This window comes from Rhyacophila brunnea, unplaced genomic scaffold, assembly GCF_057557595.1.
Source record: "Rhyacophila brunnea isolate RB1 unplaced genomic scaffold, BYU_Rbru_1.0 scaffold_13, whole genome shotgun sequence".
NCBI lineage: Eukaryota > Metazoa > Arthropoda > Insecta > Trichoptera > Rhyacophilidae > Rhyacophila > Rhyacophila brunnea.
This window is the reverse complement of record NW_028232785.1, coordinates 9868092-9892385: the sequence shown is the minus strand read 5'-3', so window position 1 is coordinate 9892385 and position 24294 is coordinate 9868092. Positions and strand designations below refer to the sequence as shown.

The 24294-nt window shown below is 36.2% G+C and overlaps 2 protein-coding genes across 4 annotated transcripts in view; one reads left to right on the top strand and one right to left on the bottom strand.

Annotated features, from left to right (window-relative positions):
- Nucleotides 1–24294, bottom strand: part of LOC147076407 (uncharacterized) — a 493316-nt gene that overhangs the window by 6653 nt on the left and 462369 nt on the right. For all 3 annotated transcript variants that reach the window (XR_015069295.1, XR_015069296.1, XM_085940264.1), the window contains one exon: nucleotides 1338–1546. Coding sequence is in view for 1 of the 3 variants with exons in the window: in XM_085940264.1 (XP_085796390.1) it covers nucleotides 1338–1478 (141 nt within the window). In the remaining 2 variants the exon portion in view is untranslated. Of the gene's footprint in view, nucleotides 1–1337; nucleotides 1547–24294 lie in introns of those variants that run through there.
- Nucleotides 3286–11355, top strand: LOC147076437 (uncharacterized). Its single transcript, XM_085941269.1, has 5 exons — nucleotides 3286–3484; nucleotides 4333–4449; nucleotides 5333–5485; nucleotides 6515–6631; nucleotides 8548–11355. Exons 1-5 carry the CDS (start codon nucleotides 3338–3340, stop codon nucleotides 9757–9759), a joined length of 1746 nt encoding a protein of 581 aa, XP_085797395.1. The 5' UTR covers nucleotides 3286–3337; the 3' UTR covers nucleotides 9760–11355.

Below are 24294 nucleotides of genomic sequence, written 5' to 3'. Positions count from 1 at the left end.
AAAATTTTGTGTGAGCATTGAAAACATACTTTATAACACAATGTCATTAAAATATAATTTTCGGTCAAATGTGCAGTTAGCTGGTTCGCAAATTAAGCAGTAGAATGTTAATTTCTTCGTCTAAAACAGTGTTTCCCAACGTGGTGCGTACGCCCCACCGGGGGGCAATGTGCAAATCATTAATATTTTGTACATTATTTTTTGTTAAAAAATGCATTTTGTTAAAAAAATTACTGTTGCCATTTCCATCATCACATTTAGCTGAATGCGGCGCTTTAGCGCTGTAAATGATTTTGTTACTGAAAAAAGAAATCGTTTTCATATCACAAATGGACCAAATTAGTACCTCACATAAAAAAACTCTTTGCAGCTCATATCAAGCACAAGGATCGCACTAATTTTCTTCCGAGTTGTACCTGCATCTAATATGATGTAGATAGGTACCTACTTATAAAAATTAAATTAAAAATAGTATTGCCTATTTGATTTTTTTATTTGATGCAATTCATTTTTTTCGAATTTGTTAGTTAACTATGAAATTTTGATAGGGGGCATTGAGATTTTTGAAGCGTTGAAGTGGGGCATGGCACAAATATGGTTGGGAAACTCTGGCCTACAAGTATAAAACAGACATTTTTATATGCGAAATTCTAACAATTAGGATTTAGTTAGTTTCAAGTTACGTTAACAAGGTACCAGTGTCAACGATTTCCAACAATTTGAGAAGAGGCATTTATATTTTAAAACGTTATTAACGATCGGCCTTTCAATTGCAACATTAACCTCTTCGTCACGTGGATAAGGTACCTACCACAGAACAGATAATAAATATAATACCGATAGGCCATTTATTCAACACGCCGCATGGTGAAGCAGGATTTTGAATGTGTGAGTGTCCTACGAAAATGAAGCACGCATTATGCACGTGCAATGGTGTGTGTAATACACCAACATTAAATGAGCGTAAATGCATAAACCGAGTATTCGACATAAAACGTATTATTGACACGTGTGTAAGTTTAACCCGGGTTCTTCCTTACTCGAGTCGGTTACTTGCTATCGCCTTACCCGTTATGTATTTCAGTTCCCATTATTTCTGAGTTCCCTGGTACCTACATAGTAGCCACGGCGGTTTTCTTTCAGACTTTCTGCCAAAACTATCGAACATCAGGGCAATGTGGAATGATTATACAATGAAAATACACATTATACTGAAATAAACATGTACCTAGACAATATTATAAGTCCGTAGACTTTGTTTTCAAATCACTTCTCGAATTTTTAGTAATCGTATGACAAGCAGCATTAACATTTTACTGATTTAACAAAAAACTAACCTCAAAACTGAAACAAATGTCGTCAGCGTTTTCTTCCTTTACATTGGTATGGGTATCCGCAATGTTTAGATCCATAATTGGGACGTCAAACAAAGGTTGGCCTTTCTTATCAGATTGGTGAAACTCAGGTTTTAAATCCATCTTTACTAATTTAATAGTACAATGTAAAATGGACAGTAACTGTCAGTTATGACGTACTTGTTAGACACCTTATTGCTAATATACCAATCAGTGTTGCCATCTTTTTGTCATCGAATTATAGGTGCGATCAATGGAATGGTTTGACAGCTAAAAATTATTGCCGACTCAAGTAGAGAGCCGATACATTCACGCCTGCGATTTCCTAACTATCGACTCGTGTGTCACCCGACAACATGACGTAAGCCAATACACGCTCGAGGCAAGCCGCCCAACGCACACGGCTCACCATAGATATTATTATGCTGAAACACCTATTTGTGTATGGGGACAATGGATAACGCCAGTGTTTGAGTAGGTAGCGTCAATTTCTCGAATGCTATTATCACTCCGGTAGGGTACGTCACAATGATGTCATATGACGTCATGTCGACCGGGCGACTTCAACTCGCAAGTTATAACTTAAGGCCCCGTCCTACTTTTTCCGACCCTACCGTTGATGTCTATGGGTGACCTGTCATTCTGGGGCGTGATAGAGTGAATTAAGTATGAGATTATTAAAAAAGACCCATTAATATTGTTTATATAAACTGCGTAATCATTCTTCAACATCAGTGGGTCTATTCTATACTAATCGAACACTAAATTGATAAATAGTATCAAACTTTAGGGTAGGTTTCTATCAAAATATTAGCACTTATTGTAACAATTACACGAAGCTGGTTTTTATTGTTGCAATAAGTGCGATATTTTAACAGCAGCAAGATATGTGCTGTTAAAATATAGCACTTATTGCAACAATAAAAGCCAACTTCGTGTAATTGTTACAATAAGTGCTAATATTTTGATACCTACAAACCTACCCTAAGTTTGATAATATTTATCACTTTATCACTTTAGCGGTCGATAAGCATAGAATAGACCCACAGAAGCAATCAATGCGCTACAGCAATGCCGACTCAAGTAGAAAGCCAAAACATTCACAACGACTGGTCCTACTTTTTCCGGCCCTCCCGTTGTTGTCGTTGTATTAACTGTCATTGTTCTATAGAGTGCTCATACTGACGCGTCTGTCGTGTTCACACAGGGAATGGTTTGACTTGAATAGATAAGTTACATGACAAATAATATAGGTACTAGCATTACCACACCTTCTACAAAAAATGTAATGCATATATCAATGCTACATACTTTTTGGAAATCGATATTACCACCGGTTTTTGTATAAAGGACTCGACTGATTTTGACAGCTGATGAATAACGGGAATGTATATTATTAATTATAAATAACACTGATAGGTACCTACCTAGTGAATATATTTGATTTGAGAATTTTTTATAATTCAATTTGAAACAAGAAAGGGTGAATCAATATGTCAAGCAATCTGGGATCTGATTTTGACAGCTGAAGAGTGGACCACTCGTTGCTTGTGCAAAAAGATATGCTCAGGATTTAATAAACTAAAGATGGCGCTGGGTATGTCCGTACCATAGTTTTTGATGCGAAATGCAAAATGCACCTATTTTGGTAACCAATTATGGTAGGTATAATAATGGGTTGATACCAAATTTTGGTAACATTAAAATTTGGCGAGCCGAGAAAAAAAGTTGTATGAGAGGCAAAAAAATAGTCACCGGTGCAAAATTCACAAACTAAATTTAAAAAAAGATGACTGTTTTGTGATAAACAGAAAACCGGTACATTAAAAACCGAAGACAATTTTGTGTACCTACGTTTTGACATCTTTAGTAATATACGGTGACATAAAGATAGCAACACTGATGTAACGCATGGTCTATGTTTAGTCTATGGCGTTCACGACACCGCAGTCCATTTAACATTTTCCGTCTATTCACTAAAGATGGATGTAAAACGTGAACCAGACGGTTACCAATCTGATACAGATGGACATACACTGTATGACTACCCAAATATGGATCTAAACAGCGCGGAATTCCACACTAATGTAAAGGAAGAAAACGCCGACGACGATGGTTTCAGTTTTGAGGTTAGTTTTTTTATTTAATCAGTATCTTTACTGTCAAGGCTGAAGAATACAATCACTAAGGCTTTGATAAGTGATTTGTAAATATGGTCTGCATACTATATACATACATGTTTATTTCACTATATTATAATAATAATTATGCATTTTCACTATATAAACATATCACATACGCCTGATCGTCGATAGTTTTGACAGAAAGTTTGACATAGTCGGAGAGAAAAGCATTGTGGCTATTATGCAAATGAAAGGTCGATCATTTAAGGTGATACATCAGTGAAACGGCAAAAAAAATTCAACTATAAGCGCGACGTAATTTTTGACTGGCTGCCCTTCGGAGAAAGAACGTCGAACTGGAAACACGTCAATTAGTTTCGTGGTGGCGCCGGGCGTATTAATTCTTAGTGGGATAATTAATAGTGGGAAGTAGAATCTGTCTCCCTCTTATAAACAATAGTCGGTATCTAGCATCGTCGCACAGCGAGTGCTGTCGACACATACTTCTTTATTCTTATATTATTAATTATATTATTTAATTATATTGTTATATTATTCTATTAGACGGCTATACTTCAACAGTTGCTAATAGAATAATAAACAAAACATTAAATGGATGCATGTTGGATTTATATGACAAATTATATTTCGTTTGACATGCGTCATTTGCACCCGCGACCCGCAATCCGCGCATCGCCTAGCCACGATCTTTTTAGACCGTGCCTCAACTGAGGTATAGCCTTAAACATGTTTAAAATATAAATACCTACGTCGTCTGGAAATCGTTCACATTGGTAGGTAAGTAGTTGACGTAACTTGATACCAACTAATTGTTGGAATGTCTGTTTTTCCAGAAGAATACGATAGAGATTATGGACATGAAATTGGAACCTTTTTGCTATCCCGACTACTCCATTTATGACGATCCCAAACCGGGATGCTCTCATTCAGACTTCAGACCAGTGAAACAGGTATGTCCAATTGTATTTATCTTATTACGCTTACGCTCATGGCAAATCAGATATTATATCTTTCTTCTTCGTTTGTGTCCGCTTTTTAGATAGCCACAGAATATTAACACCAAGCGACGTCCTCAAGTATGTTTGTTACCATCTGTTGTGTTTTATTGAATGCTACTAGTACTTACCTGTGATTCCTAGTCGAGAAATACTGTGCTCGGGGAACTCAGAAATAATGGTAACTGAAATACCCAACGGGTAAGGCGATAGCAGGCCCCCTATGTTAGAACTTGCGAGTGCCAGCTGCCAGGTCGACATGACGTCATATGACATCATTGTGACGTACTACCGGAGTGATAATAGCATTCGAGAAAATAACGCTACTCAGACAGTGGCGCTATTCATTGTCACCATACATATATAGGTGTTTCATCATATTAATATCTATGGTGAGCACTGTGCGCTGGGCGGCATGCCTCGAGCGTGTATTGGCTGACATCACAATTACGTCATGTCGTCTGGTGCCACACGAGTCGATAGTTAGGAAATCGCGGTGCAGGTAACCGTCTGGAGTAAGGAAGAAGCCGGGTTAAACTTACACACGTGTCAAGAATACGTTGTACGTCTAATACTGTAAGTATTACACACACTATTGCACTTGCGTAATGCGTGCTTCATTTTCGTAGGACACTCACACATTCCTGTTGACGTCCTGCTTCAACGTGCGGCGTATTAAATATAGCCGATCGTTATTCTATTTATTATCTGTTCTGTGACTGTGCTATATATTCTATTTTACCTAAAATACTTGGAGATCTTACAATTCTCGCCTGTTAACTCGTTTAACTTCTTTCAACATTGTTAATATTAATATTGTTATGTTTGTTTTCTTCAGGAAAGTTCGACAGACGTCACCAACATAAAGTCTGAACCCCTTTGTGATCCGGATAACTCCATAGATGAACTCGATGAACATGAATTTCGCCCATTCATATACGACAATCCTGTCCCCAAATATACGTATTCCCGTAGAAAAGCAAGAAACCGGGTTGGTACTCAACGAGATTTTTCTTTTATACGACTTAATATACAGTTTTTCTCTGACCGAGGCCATTTTCTACGTATCTATTGTATTCACCTATGATTTTTTTTACAGTGGAACTATAAAAGCTAACCTCAAAATTATAATTATATTTGTTGACGATTTTGATCAAATTCGTATCATTAAATGAGAGACTTACCGAATCACTCTCTCACTTCACCTTGTCACCCCCCGCATTGAGGCATAGGGTCGCAACCAGTGGCGCACCCAGGATTTAATATGGGGGGGGCCAAGGAGGAGAATGTAAATTAGTCCCATAGGGTCTTTTTCTTCTTCACAGCCTAATATTTCGTTTATTGGTCTTTTGTCTATTGCACTCAGTGTACCTATACCATAGTCCTCACATCCTGAAACGGGCCCTCAGGCTAGAATATTTAGCGGCCCCCCTACCTACCGCTAAGATTAAAGGCAGTGTGAAACACTAAATTAACGTTTTCCAAATTGTGTTTTAGTTCTAATTAACGCTTTCGCTGCTGAATAGATAATGAGATTTTAATTGCCCCCTTTAAAATGCACGTTAATTACATCGATCGGCCGCCTGGTCATTACGCACCGTGTGCGTCTTCCGCGTCCAAAGTATTAAGGGCACTTATACAGTGAATTATTAGAGATTTTTAATACATCTATTTTAATAATGGAGCTGTCGAGTATCGACACATAATAATAAAAAATATATTGCACAATTATATAAGTATTTGAAAATGTTCATAACCATGAAGTATAATAGCGCCGCAGGCGACTTTTTTATTACTATTAAAGCTAATAAGCTAAAAGCGTCTCTTACTGATTACTTTAATCACTGAGGGCTGCTGCGTTCGCCCACGAACTTGAGTGTTTGTAACGCGGTTGTACCAATGTACCTCTGGGATCCGGTGGAGACTTTGCCGAATGGTTGTTCGAAATAGACTGGTAAAAAGTGGTGATAGGGATTTCTCAATCGATACGACTCATTTATTTGGAGATTTTCTTTTTCAGAAGAGTACGATAGACATCAATGACATTAAAATTGAATCTGTTTGCTATCCGGACGAACCCGGTTATGAAGAGCTTCAGCCAGGTTGCTCTTATTCAGACTACAGACCAGTGAAACAGGTACGGCTAATTGTTATTATTTTATGTAGCAGGTACTCGGATAGGTAAATCATATGCATTCTTTCCCCTTCCTCCTCGTCTACTTCTTAGATAGGTACTGACAGAATATGGACACCGCGCGACGTTGTTGATAAGCGACCTCGTGGTTCAGTGCGTAGGGCACATAGTTTTCTCCTGGAGTTTCCGATTCAATTCCCGGTGGAGTCGCACTATAATTATGATGTGCTTTGGATGTTCGTGATCGCTTCCCTTCCACCACTTGCTTCAGTACAATACTGTCTTTAAGCCTAATGGCCTGCGGCAGTATTAAAAAAGAAATATTATATAACATTGCACCTCCTTTTTGGTCAAACGAGTGTCAGATATTGATGTCTTTGTTTTGTAATACGAAAAAAACCGCCAAAATATGTAGAACCCTTTTTATATATAATTTAACGATCTCTATTTCATCTTGGAATACAATTCCTTTAAGGATAACGGTTATTGAAATATGACAGAAAAACTGTTTTTGGCAGGCTTTTAACAAAGTTGGCATCGTTTATTCAAGGTTACCGGAGTGCACCCAGCAGACTCAGAATCAATCAAAAAACGTTAGTTCTTCGACAATACTTGCCAATATGTAGTTACAAAGAAAAACGTATAATCACATTGTCAAAACAACATCTTTACAGCAACTCTAATAAAGCCTCAATCGATGACAGCATATTTTCAAGAGATTAGTGGAGATTTTTTTAAATCCTAATAAGCAGCTACTTTCCAAAATATTGCACACAGAAATGTTTCAACCGCAGTGTAGGATAGAAATGTGTTAGCCAGTAATCGCCGTGCACCATAGCTTTAGAGGCGTTTTATAATATACTTTATGATTCTTAAGCCATACAATGTAAAAAACGCAAACACACCACCGAGTGTTCTTAAATATTACTATTTTAGATTACATGACAAATTTTAATGCATTTTATGATATAGATAGAGGAAACTATTGAAAATAATATTATGCTTTAACACATGTTTAAGTTTATTCCATACTTGTTTCACTCTCCAAAGTTAAACGTTTTAACAGCCTCACCCAAAAAGCAATCCACATCCCATTATAATATGTATGTTTCCTCGTTTTTATTTTTTAATAAATATATCTCAAAGAGTATATTCAGCTGAAACTACACATCTTTTTAGAATTACTTCAGATTATAAATTCATTTGTTTTAAACATTATCTATAAAATAGTAATCATGTGTGACATGGATTCTTAGGCCATCCGCTCACGTGAATACTCAAAAAAGACGAGACTAAAACTCCAGTATCTAGCTAATATATTTCAATGGCGGCTCGCGGAATCTCTCAGTTTCAAAATGTTCGCAACCGAAACCGAAGAGGTTCCCATATCAGTAGATTCGATGAAAAAATATATTTTTTTACCAAAATTGGTAGCAGTGAACTGAATTGAACAAGAAATAACAAGCCAAACCATAAGTTAAAGATGGGCGAACCGATTTTTATTTTAAAATATGCGGCAGATGTTAAGAAATACATCTGCCTAGAAAGACAGGCTTGACAGTTTTAGGTAGGTAATGAATTATTAGGTTTCAGTATCGCCGTGTGCAAAGAATCAGTCACTGGCCAGTTTATGAGTTCCATCACCAACCAGTACGTCAGGTTTTAGTTTCTGCTTAAGCGAATGGCCTTAATGTCATATAGTAGTAGTCGAAAGCCACTAAAGAACCATCTGGATACCGTAAAACTTTCTGGATTGACGAAATTATAAAGTTCTGTGGATAAATGTGGGCCAATAACACTAGAGAGCTAGGGGAAGCATTCAAACCTCGGTTGATGATGATATTACTGTTATGTTTATATATATATTATATATCTTATGTCAAATGTCTTACCTTATTCTTCTTACATGTTTTTTTTAGTTTATTTCTGCAACCGACGAAATGACGAAGGTCGCAAGTCTAGAATCACCATGGAAGATGACAGAAGCAAACGCGTCTTGCGATTACAATATACAGATCGACGAACAAGATATTAAAAAAGAACTCGAAAAATTTAATGACAGTTCGACAAAGCTCAAAAAACCTAATATTAAAATGTTTAAATGCTGCATTTGTTCTGTTAGTTTTGCAACTTTCAATTTATTAAAGACCCACAGACTGTTGCACAATAAAAGAAAAAAGACCAACTTTAGTCGATTTAAATGTGATGAATGTATTTACTCTACATCTCAATACTATAGTATGAAATTACACAAAATGATTCATTCTGGTGAACAGCTATTTAAATGTGATGAATGTAATTACGCATGTATTACATCTGCTTACTTAGAAGTGCACAAAATGAAACATTCTAGAGGAAATACATACAAGTGTACTGTATGTAATTACTCTACATTCCTATTTACCAACATGAAAAAACACAAAATGATTCATTCTGGTGAAAAGCCATTTAAATGTGAAGAATGTAATTATTCTTGCATACAAATTGGCACCATGAAAAAACATAAAATGAGACATACTGGCGAAAAGCCTTTTAAATGTGATGAATGCGATTTTTCAACTATCGCACTTGCAGGTTTGATATTACACAAAATGACTCATTCCGGCGTAAAGCCATATTCATGCGTCCAATGTAATTATTCGTGTGTTACGCCTTCTCAGCTGAAATTACACAAAGTGAAACATTCTGGTGAAAAACCATTAAAATGTGATGAATGTAATTATTCCTCATCACGATCTTGTGACATAAAAAAACACAAAATGACTCATTCTGGAGAAAAGCCATTTAAATGTGATCAGTGTAATTTCTCAAGTGCAACATCTAGTAACTTGACGACACACAAAATGAGACATTCTGGCGATAAGCCATTGAAATGTGATCAATGTAATTACTCTTCATCACAATCTCATGAATTAAAATTACACAAAATAAAACATTCTTCTGAAAAGCCATATAAATGTGAAATTTGTAATTTCTCATGTAAGAGATCTTCTTCTTTAAAATACCATAAAATGAAACATTCTAGCCGTAAGGCATTTAAATGTAAGGAATGCCATTACTCATTTATATCATCTGGTCGCTTGAAATTACACAAAAAGACACATTCTGAAAAAAAAATCATGCTAACATGATGACTTCAGTTAGTCGCATATAACTTCTCATCATATAATTGATACCTCCACGTTTCTACGTGTATGGAAAACCCCAATAGGGTAAAGTACGAGCGAAGCTATGGATGTCACATTCATGTTACTTATAGTCCGCCAAACCAAGTGTCCGTCTATCGCCGCTCCATCAAATATAGTGATCTGTACTTTTATTAATTAACAAAACGAAACATAAGAAGTACGTATCTAAAGGATACCTATAGAAATAATTTTTGTTTTTTAAACGATACCGTAACGCGAAAAAAGTAAGTTAAGTAGGTATAAAATTTCGACGGCGCGGAAATGTAATTTTTAATCTTTACAAAATTTTGAACCGTACTTAGGTATACCTTGGGTCGTTGTTAAGGCAAGAGAAAGCAGGTTATTTTTAAATAATATACCTGGGGAAGCGTAGGTAAATAAAACGCCAGGTATAACCAAGGGGTTCAAAACTTTACAAGTGAATTATTTTATTAAGTTTCCCTCATGGGTGGTATTGTTTTTATTTACATTTGGTTTTGATATATTTTGCAACTAACTAATAATTTAATGATTATTATAGATTACATTCTTTCCGTGAATTTCGTATTTGATGTTAATTTTAATAACTTCCAATTGAAGCCGACGGCCCTTCTGTATCAATTGTAGTAATGATAACTATTATTGTAGGTATTTCAAAATTAGTAACACAGTTGGTGAAAAGTGAAATTGAACACGATGACCGTCGGGAATTAAGTCTATTCCCGATCACAGATTCTGTCGACTTGTTGTTCGCCGGGGAATAATATCTGTGGTTGATTCCATAGCAGATGGTATTTTTCATTTCCAACCGTGTTTCGCAATATTGCCATGTGAAAGTATAATTAAATTTGTGTACCTATGATGCTTAAGGTTGACAAGTATCTCGAATTATGTATCGCGGAATTTCCTTGCGAAAGTGTTCTTCTGATAAATATTTTTAAATGTAAGGTATTATTTTTTTTTGTTTGAGATCCGCTGTATGTAAAATCTCGTGAAAGATTAAGGCCAGCCCAGCATTTTATACCCTTGCCGAATGCGAAGTCGATCGCCGAAGGCGCATAACAATTTGTCGGGTTAGCTTAACCCTCTCTGGGAAATACCTTGGCGAAGGCGGCACGCGGTAAGTGTCCAATCTAGGAGGCAGTAAGCCGAAGCCTTCGATCCGTAATGGACTTCGTGTACCGCTTAGAATCGACTTTATAAGCGATTTCCGTATCGACAGGAATCGATCGAGTTAGTCAAAGAGGTTGGGCTGGACACGGTGTCCAACGCGCACCACGCCGAGTGTGATAATTTTCGCTGAATTGTCAAATAATTTCAGAGTTCGTGTGCTACGTACGTTGTAGTGTAGAATTCGGTAGTGTTACAAATCAAGTCATTCATAGATTCTTAAACTATAGTTGCCGCAGCCCACGGCGCCCATCATTTACAAATTTAGGGCTGTTGCAAATTATTTATGTGTATTGATATTGACCTGTACCTATGTGTGTATAGCGAGTAACCTTTTTGTGAACACTAATTATTGTGAAAATAAAACTTTCTTCGGAGATATGTGCTACGAACAACGTGTGTTTCATTTTGAATATCCACCATCATCAACTGTCAATCCTACATCTTAACCCAACTGTCAAGACTAGTCGACAAGTGGAAGCTGGTCGTGTGACTCACACGTATCGACCGACGGCGTGCTACCAAGGGTGTCATTAACGTCAGGTTGACCGGAGAGTTGAGTGCGGAGGTCGGATCGGGCTGTGCGGCCCCGACCCCTCTCCCTACCCAGACTTCCGGGGTGTCATAATGATAATATTCAAAATAACTCCTGGTGGAAAAAGATTTAAAAAATATGTGGGTAATTATTGTTGTAGGGTTTTATCGTTACAATACGGTGAACTGAATTCAACTGCTAAAAGCCCTTTCAATGTGATGAATGTGTACAAATGATAAGATGTGTCGTGGATGGTAAAACACATACCTACCAAACTTTGCAAGATAATAAGGGTTAATAAATAATCGCCGTGTAATATGACGCAATTCCTACAGACTTACTCTAACTTGATAAACACAAGTGTGGGGCATCAGACGGTCATAGCAATATTGACCCACGCCGGATATCACACACAAGACGTCAATTAACTATTTAATGTGGTTATACCAAAATGTATATAAAGGGACACGCACCTCGTGCCATTCGTCCATTATTTTTAATTCTTTGTCACGCGTATAATATCTTGTCCGCTGTATATTTACTTGCATTTCCGTTGAATAAACTTGAATGTTTTAACTTTCGTGAAAGCTTATTGTTACTCAATCATCTTCTCGCCATCTAGTCTAAATGTGGCGCTGAGTTTCAAATCCGCTATAACACTTTTTTATTGAGTTGAAAATGTCCCTCTGAGGCAGACGAAACCGGTCCTAATCTATTGTATAAAAGTGGAATAAGTACTACAAAAAAAATGCGTTTTATTAAATAAAAACAACAATACAATGCGGTTCCACCATGAATTGACATTTAACAAAATAAAAGAAATATGTTGAGAAAATCAACAAAAACTTTTTGAACTAAAAAGGTTTTTGAATGTTTCAGTAGTGTTATAACGGGATTTGATAGACACGTTGATTTTGTTTCATAAATGACAGTTAATCGTAGCGGATTTTAGCAGAGGTTTTAGCAGAGTTTTTCGTAGAGGCGATACAATTTTCATTTAGAGATTTTAATAACGAATCCAACGATATATATATCTTAATTATTTCAAAAAAGTGTTATAGCGGGTTTTGAAACTCAGCGACACAAATACATCGTTAATTGTAAATTACCTGACAATTACCTTCAAGACGACCGGCTTTAAACGTAACACATATGAATACTACTCAGAAGTTGCACAGAATTCCAGTCTTTGGTAAGGAGGCGAAGGAAGGATAACACCATCAAACCACATCAGGTTCTGTTAACACAAGTTATCTACCTGTTTCCTATGCCATCCTCCCTGAGGGACATAACAGTTTCAACCCAAAAACAAAAACTGTTTGCTGAATGTAAAACGATAATAGTAAAACTTTATATTAAAATATCCCAAAGAGCATATTTAAACTTAGTTACCGGTGTAAGTCCTTTCGAATGTGACGTATTCTTTTTTAAATGTAAAACGTCGCAAAACCTTAAAACACATACAGACGAAAACAAAAAAATGTTAATGTAATTTACACGGTGCAGGCGTGCCTGGTGGGATCACCAATATTTTTAAAGAGAATAATTACATACCAACTCATTTACCTACCTATATAATATGTGCTTTAAAATTAAGATTTTCCGTTTAAATACTGTCGAACAAGAATTAAGTCTTGTTTTATCTAAAATTCCGGGAAGTATATTAATAAAATTTGGGAGTGATGGTTATTTGGAATCCCCGACAACAAGCACTTTAATTAAGGGACGGTACCAGCAAAACCGGGGCATTTTGCAAGCCTAGGTACTTACTTCATGCAACACGTTTTATATTTATATACTTACTATAATATATTATGTACCTAATATAGTGCAATATTTTGATTTATTATTATTATTGCGTAAAGCCATGAATTATATATTATCTTATGTAAGTATGGATCACAGAACAGATTAATAAATAGAATTCTCATGGGCTAGTATTAGTCTCAAGTATTTATTTATCGAGTTTGAAAATTACCTATTTCGGGTAATTTAATATTTATCTGTCGGGGTTAATTGACAGATCTAAAGAACAATTTTTATTTGTAAATTAGGAGAGCAACCGAGTCCTTGGACTTACATTATTAGAATATCTATTTTCGAAATTCCTTCATCTATCTTTTACAAAGGTAGGTACTTAAATTCGTACCCTTTTATTATAACTCAAAACATTAATTTATTATTTAATTTAGACGTGTGTAATCAGTACTTACAAAACGTAATCAATAGATTTTAATTACGACAATATCTGATATGATAATCTATTTATTTAAGATATTCCATTTTGGCGTCGGTAAATAGATCGCAACCAAATTTGAAAAAATAAAATATACTTTTATATAATTCAAAATCAGATTAAATACAAATGGACATTTATTTACAATGTTTAACAAATGATATCACATAAGTCGTTTACAATTTATCATCTATTTTTAACCTTAATCCTATACATTTTAATTACTTACATTTCACCTTATAAGACCGTTTGGCCTTCTTGAAAGAAAACTCATCCATAGTTCACTCTTAGTGGCTATAAGTCGCTCAGACTGTGCTATGGGACTCAATACATAATTGTTATAGCTTTGTTTAGTAGAGGTAGGCCACGTATTTTCAAGTAAGAATCGACATTTAAGGTCGGACCGAAAAGTTGTGACGTCACAAATTTATCAAAAGAAAATGTCGGCTGATGGCACACATTTTATGGCCGTGTCACTGCGTAGATCAATGACATTATTAATGGACAATGCACTCAATACAGTAGCTAGCAAGTAAATTCGCGCATTGCAACATACGCACGTGTATAGGTAGACATCACGCAATTTCCATTATGCGATATCACGCATCGGGAATTTATAGCAATGTCACCTTTATTGTAATGGCGTTAGAACAGTGTTTCTAGTGTCAATGTCCATTTGAGCGAACTCGGTCGAACCGAACCATTCGGCAGACCCGACAAAAGGCATCGGGAATAACAATGTCACCTTTATTGTAATGGCGAACGGATTATGCCATTCGGCAGACCCGACAAAAAAGTGAGTGTTATTTTTTTTTCAGATGCTTCGTCCATATTAATGTCATTGACGTAGGTACCTAGTTTTAAAATTTGGAATAATATAGTCATATTGTGTTTATTTTTGGAATTTATAATACACGCCTTTATAAGCAGAATATAATTATGAATAAAATACTTTTAAAATAACTTTGAAATAACTTTTGAAATTACTTTGAAATAAAATACGCTATTTCTTGATTATAGAAAGAAAAATTCAGACGTCATTTTATTCGAATATCGAATATAATTTCCTACCGAAAATATTTTACTATAAACAATTATAATAATAAAACCCCAACAAGTCACGCACTCAAATATGCTCAAGACGAAAACATCTATATTAATTATTAATTACTTATACTCAGGGCTTTTTTTTCCATTTAACGCGGTGGAACGGCGTTCCGGCACCTTTTTTCACGGTTTTATTTCAAAATCAATTAAACGAAAAAATATTTGCGCTTAAGTAATTACAATAATAATTCGTTAAAATGATAAAATAAGGTACAGGTGGAAGCCATTTTGAATGTTGGCGTGTTAGTGTTAGTGAAGTAACCGTATAGTTTAAATAGCAAACATGCGTATGTAACTAGCTTCATACGTATGCTGCGTATTATGATTTTGACAGTTTGACGTTTATCGCATGGCAGCATCTGCGTATATTGTTATTTACGTTTGTTTAGTCAGTTTGTGTTACGATTACGTGTTGTGCAACTATTTTATATATTATTTAGTGCAACCCCAAGTTTAAATATGAAAAAAATTTCCTGTTACTTCTCAACCACCGGCAGCGGCGCCGATTCCGCAAATAAAAAGCTCAAAACAGAAACGATGACAGAAGATATGGAAATATCGGTACATGTAGATGTTCCTGAATCATCTCTGGCTGATCTCGGGGATCAAGGTCGAACTCAAAACGATTGGCCAGACTGCTGGTCATTAGATCAAAAAAACGATTTTTGCTCAAAAAACGAATGGTTGAACGTACACAAAATGAAACTTGGCTGCACAATTTGCAGAAACGTTGGAACTCTTGGAACTGAAACGACAATGGGAATGAAAATATCCAAAGAATGGGCCAATAATGAAATCACGTATTCTGGGAAAGAGAGGAAGCTACAATTGGGGTCACTTCGAAAAAAAATTTTCGATCACAGAGGATCTATTGCACACAAAGCAGCGTTAAAAATCATTTCTGAAGCCAAAAAAAAGCAGATTGAAAATACTTTTTTAAAATCGTTATCTCGCGAAAAAGTAATAACAGCAAACATTTTTCGAACTGCATATAAAGTAGCTAAGGAAAATCAATCATTCAATATGTTTGAAAGTGAAATTAATCTCCAAGAACTAAATGGGATCGAAATGGGTCATATTCTCCATTCCACTAACGCATGTGTTAACATTGTAAATCATATATGTGATGAAATGAGAAAAAATGTTTTCAAAGAAATTGTTCAATCGAAAAATATAATTTCTTTGATAATTGATGAGTCTACCACCATAAGCCAAAAAACCACCCTCATTGTGTATGTTCGATGCTGTGTCGAAAGTGTTGGAATGAATTCACCAATTAATTTGTTTTTGGATTTGATTGAACTTAAAGACGTAACGGCAAAAGGAATATTTGAATCATTACTCCAATCTCTTGATTTATATGGGATGACAGAAGAATATTTAAAAAAATATTTAGTTTCGGTTGCATGCGACGGCGCTGCTGTGATGTTAGGTTCTAAAAATGGAGTGAAAAAATTGCTGACAGAAAAATTTCCTTCAATTATAGTTTGGCATTGTACTAATCACAGATTAGAATTATCAGTAAGTGATGTTGTAAAAAAAATTTCAGGGATCAATAGATTCAAATCATTTATTGATAAACTTTATGTTTTATACCACGCGTCGCCGAAAAATAATAGAGAGTTGCATTTATGTGCAGAATCACTAGGCGTTGAGGTACTGAAAATCGGAAGAGTTTTAAGTACCCGATGGGTGGCATCTAGTTTTCGTTCAGTTTCGGCTGTGTGGAATAATTATGAATCCCTTGTGCGTCATTTTGAAGAAGCGATGAATGACCCTACAAGAGATAAAAATGACAAGTGTACTTACAGTGGCTTAAAGAACAAAATAACATCAACAGCATTTTTATTGGATCTAGCATTGATGTGCGACGCTCTCCAAGAATTGTCGGAACTTAGTTTGGACCTACAAAATCGCAATGTGAACCTTTACATTGCAAATCGAAAAATAAATGAACTCGTTCAAGTTTTTGAAGAAAGAAAATAGAATTTTGGACCCTATTATAAATGTGCTGCAGCTGCTATAAGCAATCTGCATTTTCGTGGAGTTTTACTTCACGAAAAAGTTTCTAAAAATGATCCTCCTATTGATCCGAAAATATTTTATTCCACGTTGAAAACGTCAATTGAAAAAAGGCTGCTAGATAATAAAGATGTTGAGTTTGCACTTTGGGCTCGCGTACTTGACCAAAAATATTGGCCTGAAGACATTGATAATCGGTTGACATTTGGAGAGATGGAAATTAGAAACATTTCGATCAGGCTACAACTAGATGAACGAGAAATGATTCGTGGATTTCGCGAATACATTCTCGAAAAGACATATTCTGAAAAACTCTTGCGTTTGGTATATGCTCTGAATTCTATTCCCATTTCTTCAAGTGAATGTGAACGGGGGTTTTCGCAAATGAATCTTATTATTACCCCAACAAGAGCTTCGTTAAACACTAAAACAGTTTCGGCACTCTTGTTCATCAAACTCGTGGGACCACCCTTGACACTTTTCGATCCTTCAAAATATGTTGATAGGTGGTTACTTAAAGGAAGACATTCGGCCTTAGACTCTAACACTAAGAAAAGGAATCGAGATGATGTATCAGACGAGAATTGGAAAAAACTTTGGAAATCACTCTAAACTTTTATTCAAGTTCATAAATAAATACATTACATATGTATTTACAATTATATTTTAAAGTTAGTCTTATTTAGTCTTATTTGTACAATATATTTCAAATATAATGTATGTATTTTATTGTTTCTGTAGCTTTGTTTTGACTAAAATAAAAAATTATCGTAAAAATCAACCTTTTTTTGTTCGCTTCGTGGCATAGCTCCTTTAAATTTCATTTAAGTGACATTTGAATATAATTTTATTTAGTAAAAAGCTTGACATGAAGTGAGTTCCGGCACCTTTTTTTTTAAAAAAAAAGCCCTGCTTATACTATATTATATTGTCAAACGGCTCGTCTTAGGAAAGCGCGATCGGCGGCGCGTTGAAGAGCGCGCGCAACTCAAACATATAACCAAAAAAAGACTCTCTACGAACATTTTCACACACGGTTATACGTTTGAGTTGCGCGCGCCGCTCAACGCTTCGCCCAGTAATATATTCCCGTATTGTCTATGCGGCCCTGTTATTCTAACAAAATTCACGTATTGTATGCATACCTACGATTGCGTACGTCGGAACTTAAAATTAAAGACAACATTGCAAACGCGTCACGAAAGATTACCATCCCTAAAATAATTTGTAATCGTGTTGCGATATTGAAATAAATATTCAAAATAACAATGCAACTATGCTTACTAAACTTGTGAACTGTAGTTGCATTATTGTTCTATTTTGCATAGCCGTATCATTACCTTTTTTTTCCCGACCATGCCCGATCCTAATGGGCCTCTACAAAGTAGAGGGTTGTATTAACAGATTTTTGTTTTTTACGAGAAATGGAAGTCAGCCACTTGCTCAACCTATTAGGTCCATACCCTGACTCACACACAAATTGAAAAACAATATGTGTTCTTGTCAGACCCAGGATTCGAACCTGAGACCCACGGCGTGATAGTCCAGCGCTTAAGCCACGCGGCCACAACCTTTATTAAGTAGATTGCAATTTTCAATTTTAAATGAACATTAGGCCGGGAATAGTCGTCAGGCCCATGCACAAGACGTTAAGAATGCCGTTTTCTTAGCCCGTGTTAAGTTATACCTTACTAGAGATTGCTTGCCTGCATATCCTTACCCGTAAAAGCGCGTTGACACGGTCCAAGTACGATCCAAGTACACTTAGACCGAGTGCCATCCAAGCGACAGCTTCATACTAATTATTATTCCTATCCAAATTACTCGGACCGAGTCCTACTCATCCAAGTTAGCTTGGATAGGAATAATAAATAATTAGTATGAAGATATCTCATACGAGTGCGCTTGGATGGCACTCGGGCCAAGTTTACTTGCATTGTACCTACTTGGACCGTGTCAGCGCGGCTTAAGGTATTTAAGTTCCCTGGTATGGATGCTTATTGAAATAGAGTATGTACATTTGAATATTTTCTTTTTAAACATTCTGTCACTAATCATAAACAAGGCTAAAATGGATGAACCATAAATTTGGTACTTACCTATTTCCGTAACATAATTTTAGATGCGAAGTGCATTTGGTAAAATTTAATTAAAATTTGGCGAGCTGAGTAAATAGTCACCGGTAGCAAAAATTCAGAAACTCAATTTAAAAAAAAGATGACTTTGTATGATAAACAAAGAACCGGTACATTTTCAACGAAGACAATATTGTGTACCTAGATACTTAAAATTTTTGACATCATTCGAAATATTCGGTGACACAAATATAGCAACACTGATGTAACGCATAGTCTATGTTTAGTCTATAGCTTTCACGGCACCTCAGCCCATTTAACATTATTCCGTTTATTTACTAAAGATGGAAGTAAAACGTGAACCAGACGGTCACCAATCTGATACAGATGGACATACACTGTATGTCGACCCAATTATGGATCTAAACAGCGCGGAATTCCACACTAATGTAAAGGAAGAAAACGCTGACGACGATAGTTTCAGTTTTGAGGTTAGTTTTTTTTTTTGTTTAATAGTAACTTTACTTTTGATGCTCCTAGTCATACAATTACTTAGCCTTCAAGAATTAATTTGTAAACAAGGTTTGTGTATATTATATACATTTGTATTGCAGTTTAATAAGTATTTTCACCAATGACATTAATTTAGACCAGGGGCGGGCAAACTTTTTGGCTGTAGGGCCAATTTCAAGAATCCAAAATGAGCGGCGGGCCGCAAGTAAAATACCATTTTTAGATATACACTATATATTATCACGAAAAATAAACATTACAAAAAAATCAATGAGAAGAATGAAAGTGTTGTACATTTTTTCAAATTCAGGTGTTAATTTTGTGGTTGATATTTTCAAAACTGCTTGTAAATGGGCATCGGAGATATTTGATCGTAAAGAATTTTTATTGAGGTTCATGATCGAAAATGTTTGTTCACATATATAGGTTGATCCAAAAACAACGAACATTTTTCTTGCATAATCTTTAAGTTGGTCGAATTTGTCTGAATTAAGGGCACTGTAAAATTTGGAGATATCTTCACGACGATGCAATTCTCTTAAATCAGTGTCACACTGCAGACCAATAATCTCAAGTTGTAGCTCTGTCAGTACACTATCAATATCTATTGAAAATGGATCGCGTACTGTTACTAAACTTGTCTCAATTTTTCGGAAGTCACCAAATCTTTGTAAAAAATCGTCATTCAGAGCTTTAATAATTTTACCATATTCTTCAAATTTATATTCTGGTATATTCAGCAACTTCAAAGATGGAAAATGGTCCACGTTGTTATTCGATATTTGTCGAAAGAACAACTTGAGTTTTCATTGAAATCCATTCAAACTCTCACCATATCGTGGGCATATATTTTTTTTCCTTGCAACGCAGAGTTAAAAGTATTTAAATGTGTCACGATGTTCAACATAGAAAATAGTGGGTACATAGTGTGAGACGAGACGCAAGACGTACTGAGATAATACATTAACGAAACAACAAATTCTTCAAATTTTTATCTATTGTCAATATTTTTTAAGAAATTATAAAAAAAGTTATTCGTAATCAGAAGTACTATTAATGATGGCGGGCCACAAAAAAATACCCGGCGGGCCGCAGTTTGCCCTCCCCTGATTTAGACCAATGATACTCAACCTTTTTTTTCTTCCGGCCAAATACATATATTTGTAAAGTAACGCGGGCCGCATCACTACTGGTGTGACGAAAAAAATCATGAAACTCCCCCTTTTTTACAAAACATTTTTGAAATTTTAAAAATTATGCGTGTTTTTTAAATTAATCGTGTGCAATAGAAACACTCTTATACCAGATAAGTCGAAACGAATCTCAAGATATACGAAATTCCTAATAATAAATGTGTTTCGGGCCGCAGGTTGAGTATCGCTGATTTAGACAAAGCATCTGGAAAAAAAATGACACTCACTTTTTTGTCGGGTCTGCCGAATGGCATAATTCATATTTTAATATCAATATCGTTCGCTCAAATGAACATTGACACTAGAAACACTGTTCTAACGCCATTACAATAAAGGTGATATTGCTATAAATTCCCGATGCGTGACATCGCATAATGGAAATTGCGAAATTTTGTCACGTGACGTCTACCTATACATGTGCGAATGTCGCTATGCGCGATTATTATATTATATTTACATGCTAGCTACTATACTGAGTGCGTTGTCCATTAATAATGTCATGACTTTCACTGTATAAACATACCACATTGGCCTGAACTTGATAGTTTTGACAGAAAGTTTGACAATATAGTCTTAGAGAAAACCATAGAGGTATTAAATAAAAAGAGGGGGAAAGAATCGGCTTTCTCATACAACTGAATAAAGCAGGCCAACAATAGCCGACAACTTACGAGAAATAGCGACGCGATAAAAAAATGCAGGGCATCACGGAGGATTTACTTTGGTCATTATAACGTCCCCATATGATATAATGTTAACGTGGAAATTTTTCCACAAATTGATTACCAGCTACCTCACCATACTTTTTCACCATACTTGTCTGATTCACCATACTTTCATATAACCTGCCGCTCCTAGGAGAAAACCGTTGTGGCTACTATGTATGCTAGCTACTATGTAACCGGGATGCTTTGATTCCAACTACAGACCAGCAGCCCTATGTTCTAACTAGTGATATGAAGTCACCCGACGACATGACGTAATTGTGACGTCAGCCAATACACGCTCGAGGCAAGCCGTCCAACGCACACGGCTCACCATAGATATTATTATGCTGAAACACCTATTTGTGTATGGGGACAATGGATAACGCCACTATTTTAGTAGCGTTATTTTCTCGAATGCTATTATCACTCCGGTAGTACGTCACAATGATGTCATATTACGTCATGTCGACCGGGCGACTACAACTCGCAAGTTCTAACATAAGGCCCCAGAGGTAAAGCTAATTGTATGTATTTTATTAGTTACCTACAGGGCTTGGCAAAATCAGAAGGTAGCTAAATACATTCTTTTTTCTTCGGTAGGTAGGTTCTTGGGTATATAGGCACATAATATTAACACCTAGCGACGTCTTCAAGTATCTTTGTTGTTCACCAGTCATCTTCCATCTTCTCAGATCATGGCGCCAATTCGTAGCTCCGTCAGTAACACGTCAGAGCGCCATAATTCGCTTCTGTAAATCAAAATTGTCAAATAATGAACAGTTAAACAGCCGGTATTTCTTTCTGACCAAATGCTACGAATACACGTGGTTCCAAATTGGGAAAATAATTATACATGTTGCAATTCCCGCCTGATTTAACTCGTTTAACCTCTGAGAAAATTGATATTTAGGCTATACTTCAGCTGTTCTTATACTTCGTCATGTTCAACTGCTTTGCGGGCCAAAAAGAGATCTTCATCAATGGCACTTAGTTCGAACAGGTGTAAAGCTACATCTATCTGGGACAAGTGTCTATAGATGGATGTATATTTGTTCGCAGAGTAAAGCTAGGCTGGAGTGCTTTTGGCCGCCTGAATAATGTCTTCAAAAGTGACCTTCAACTGTGCCTAAAGCGCAGTGTTTAACCAGTTTGTGCTTCCGGTGATCACATATGCGTCTGAAACATGCACCCTAAGTAAAAGATAGATCCAGAAACTTAGAGTAGCACAACGTGGTATGGAGAGGTGCATGCTGGGCATAACACGAAAGGACAAAAAGAGGAATGAGTGAATAAGAAAGCAGAGAAGGGTTTGCGATGTAATAGAGTTTATTAAAAGCCTTAAATGGAGATGGGCTGGACACATAGCTCGAAAAAGAGACAATCGTTGGACAAATCTCGTCATCCAGTGGTATACAAGAAGTACAAAACGTCCGCAAGGTAGACCTAAAGGCCGCTGGATCGATGAAATGATAAAGTTCTGCGGAAGAACGTGGCAACGCAATGCACAGGACCGAGAGAAGTGAAAGCAGCTTGAAGAGGCCTTTATCCAGCAGTGGATAGATTCAGGCTGATGATGAGGATGACTTCAGCTGGGGCACGATCTAAAACGATCGTGACTACGCGACGCGAAGATTGTGCAAATGACGCGTGCAGAATAAAACATAATTTGTCATAAAAAGTCAACATGCGTCCATTTAATGTTATGTTTATTGTTGTCTTACTAATAATAATAATAATATATTAATTGACATGTTTTCTTTTTCATGTAAACGGGTAACGTTTTTTAGTCATATTTACACGATTTAAGAATTAATTCCCCCGTCGCCATCACAAAACAAATTTACGTGTTCTATTCGATAACTATGGTTGAAAATTATTTGCCGTTTCACTGAAGTACCGTCCTAATAATATTATACCTTTCAGGAAAGTGCGATAGTCGTCACTGACATAAAGTCTGAGCCCCGCTGGGATCCGGATAACTCCAAAGTTGAACTCGATGAAGATGAACGTCGCCCATTCATATACGACATTCCTGTCCCCAAATATACTTATTCCTGTCAAAAAGCAGGAAACCAGGTACGAGGTTTTTGTTTTATATTTAGAAACATGGCCCCCACAAGGGGGAGGGGGGCTGACAGAGCTTTAGCCTGGGGGCCCTGGTTCTGGAGGGGCCTGGCGTGGCGGTTTGACCAGATAAACACACATCATAAATTTGCTTTAATCGTAAAAAAGTCGCCTGTGGCCTTTTATACTTCATGACCATTAACATTTTAAATAATAATATGATTATGCCACGTAATTTTTGATTATTGTGTGTTGATACTCGACACCTCCATTATTAAAGAAGATGTATTAATAATACAAAAAATCGCTACACTGAATGTACCCTTAATTTGTTCTAAAATGCTAATGTAGTGCGTCACACTGCCATAGGTAGGGGGCCCGCCAATGATTCTAGCCTGAGGGCCCGCTTCAGGATGTGGGGGCCATGTTTATACGTATTAATATAAAACATTAAAAAAAGCTCTTCTCCGGCCGAGGTCATCTTCTACCTATTGTATTCATATATATTTTTTTACGATGGAACTTTAAAAGCTAACCTTACAACTACAATTGTCTTTATTGACGAGTTTGATCAAATTAGTTTCTTTAAATATAGACTCTTATCGAATCACTCACTTCACCCTGTCACTTCCCTGTTTTGAGTCATAGGGCAAGCACAGGGTCGTGCCACTCCCCTTGGTTTATCGCCATGTTTGCTCCACTCGCAATGTGATACCTGCTGCTAACGCCATCTTTTGATTAATAAAGCCTGAACATAACTTTTTGCACAAGCAAGGAGTGGTCCACTTTTCAACTGTCAAAATCAGATCCCAGATTTCTTGACATATTGATTCGCCCTTTCTCGTTTCAAATTGAATTATAAAAAATTCTCAAATCA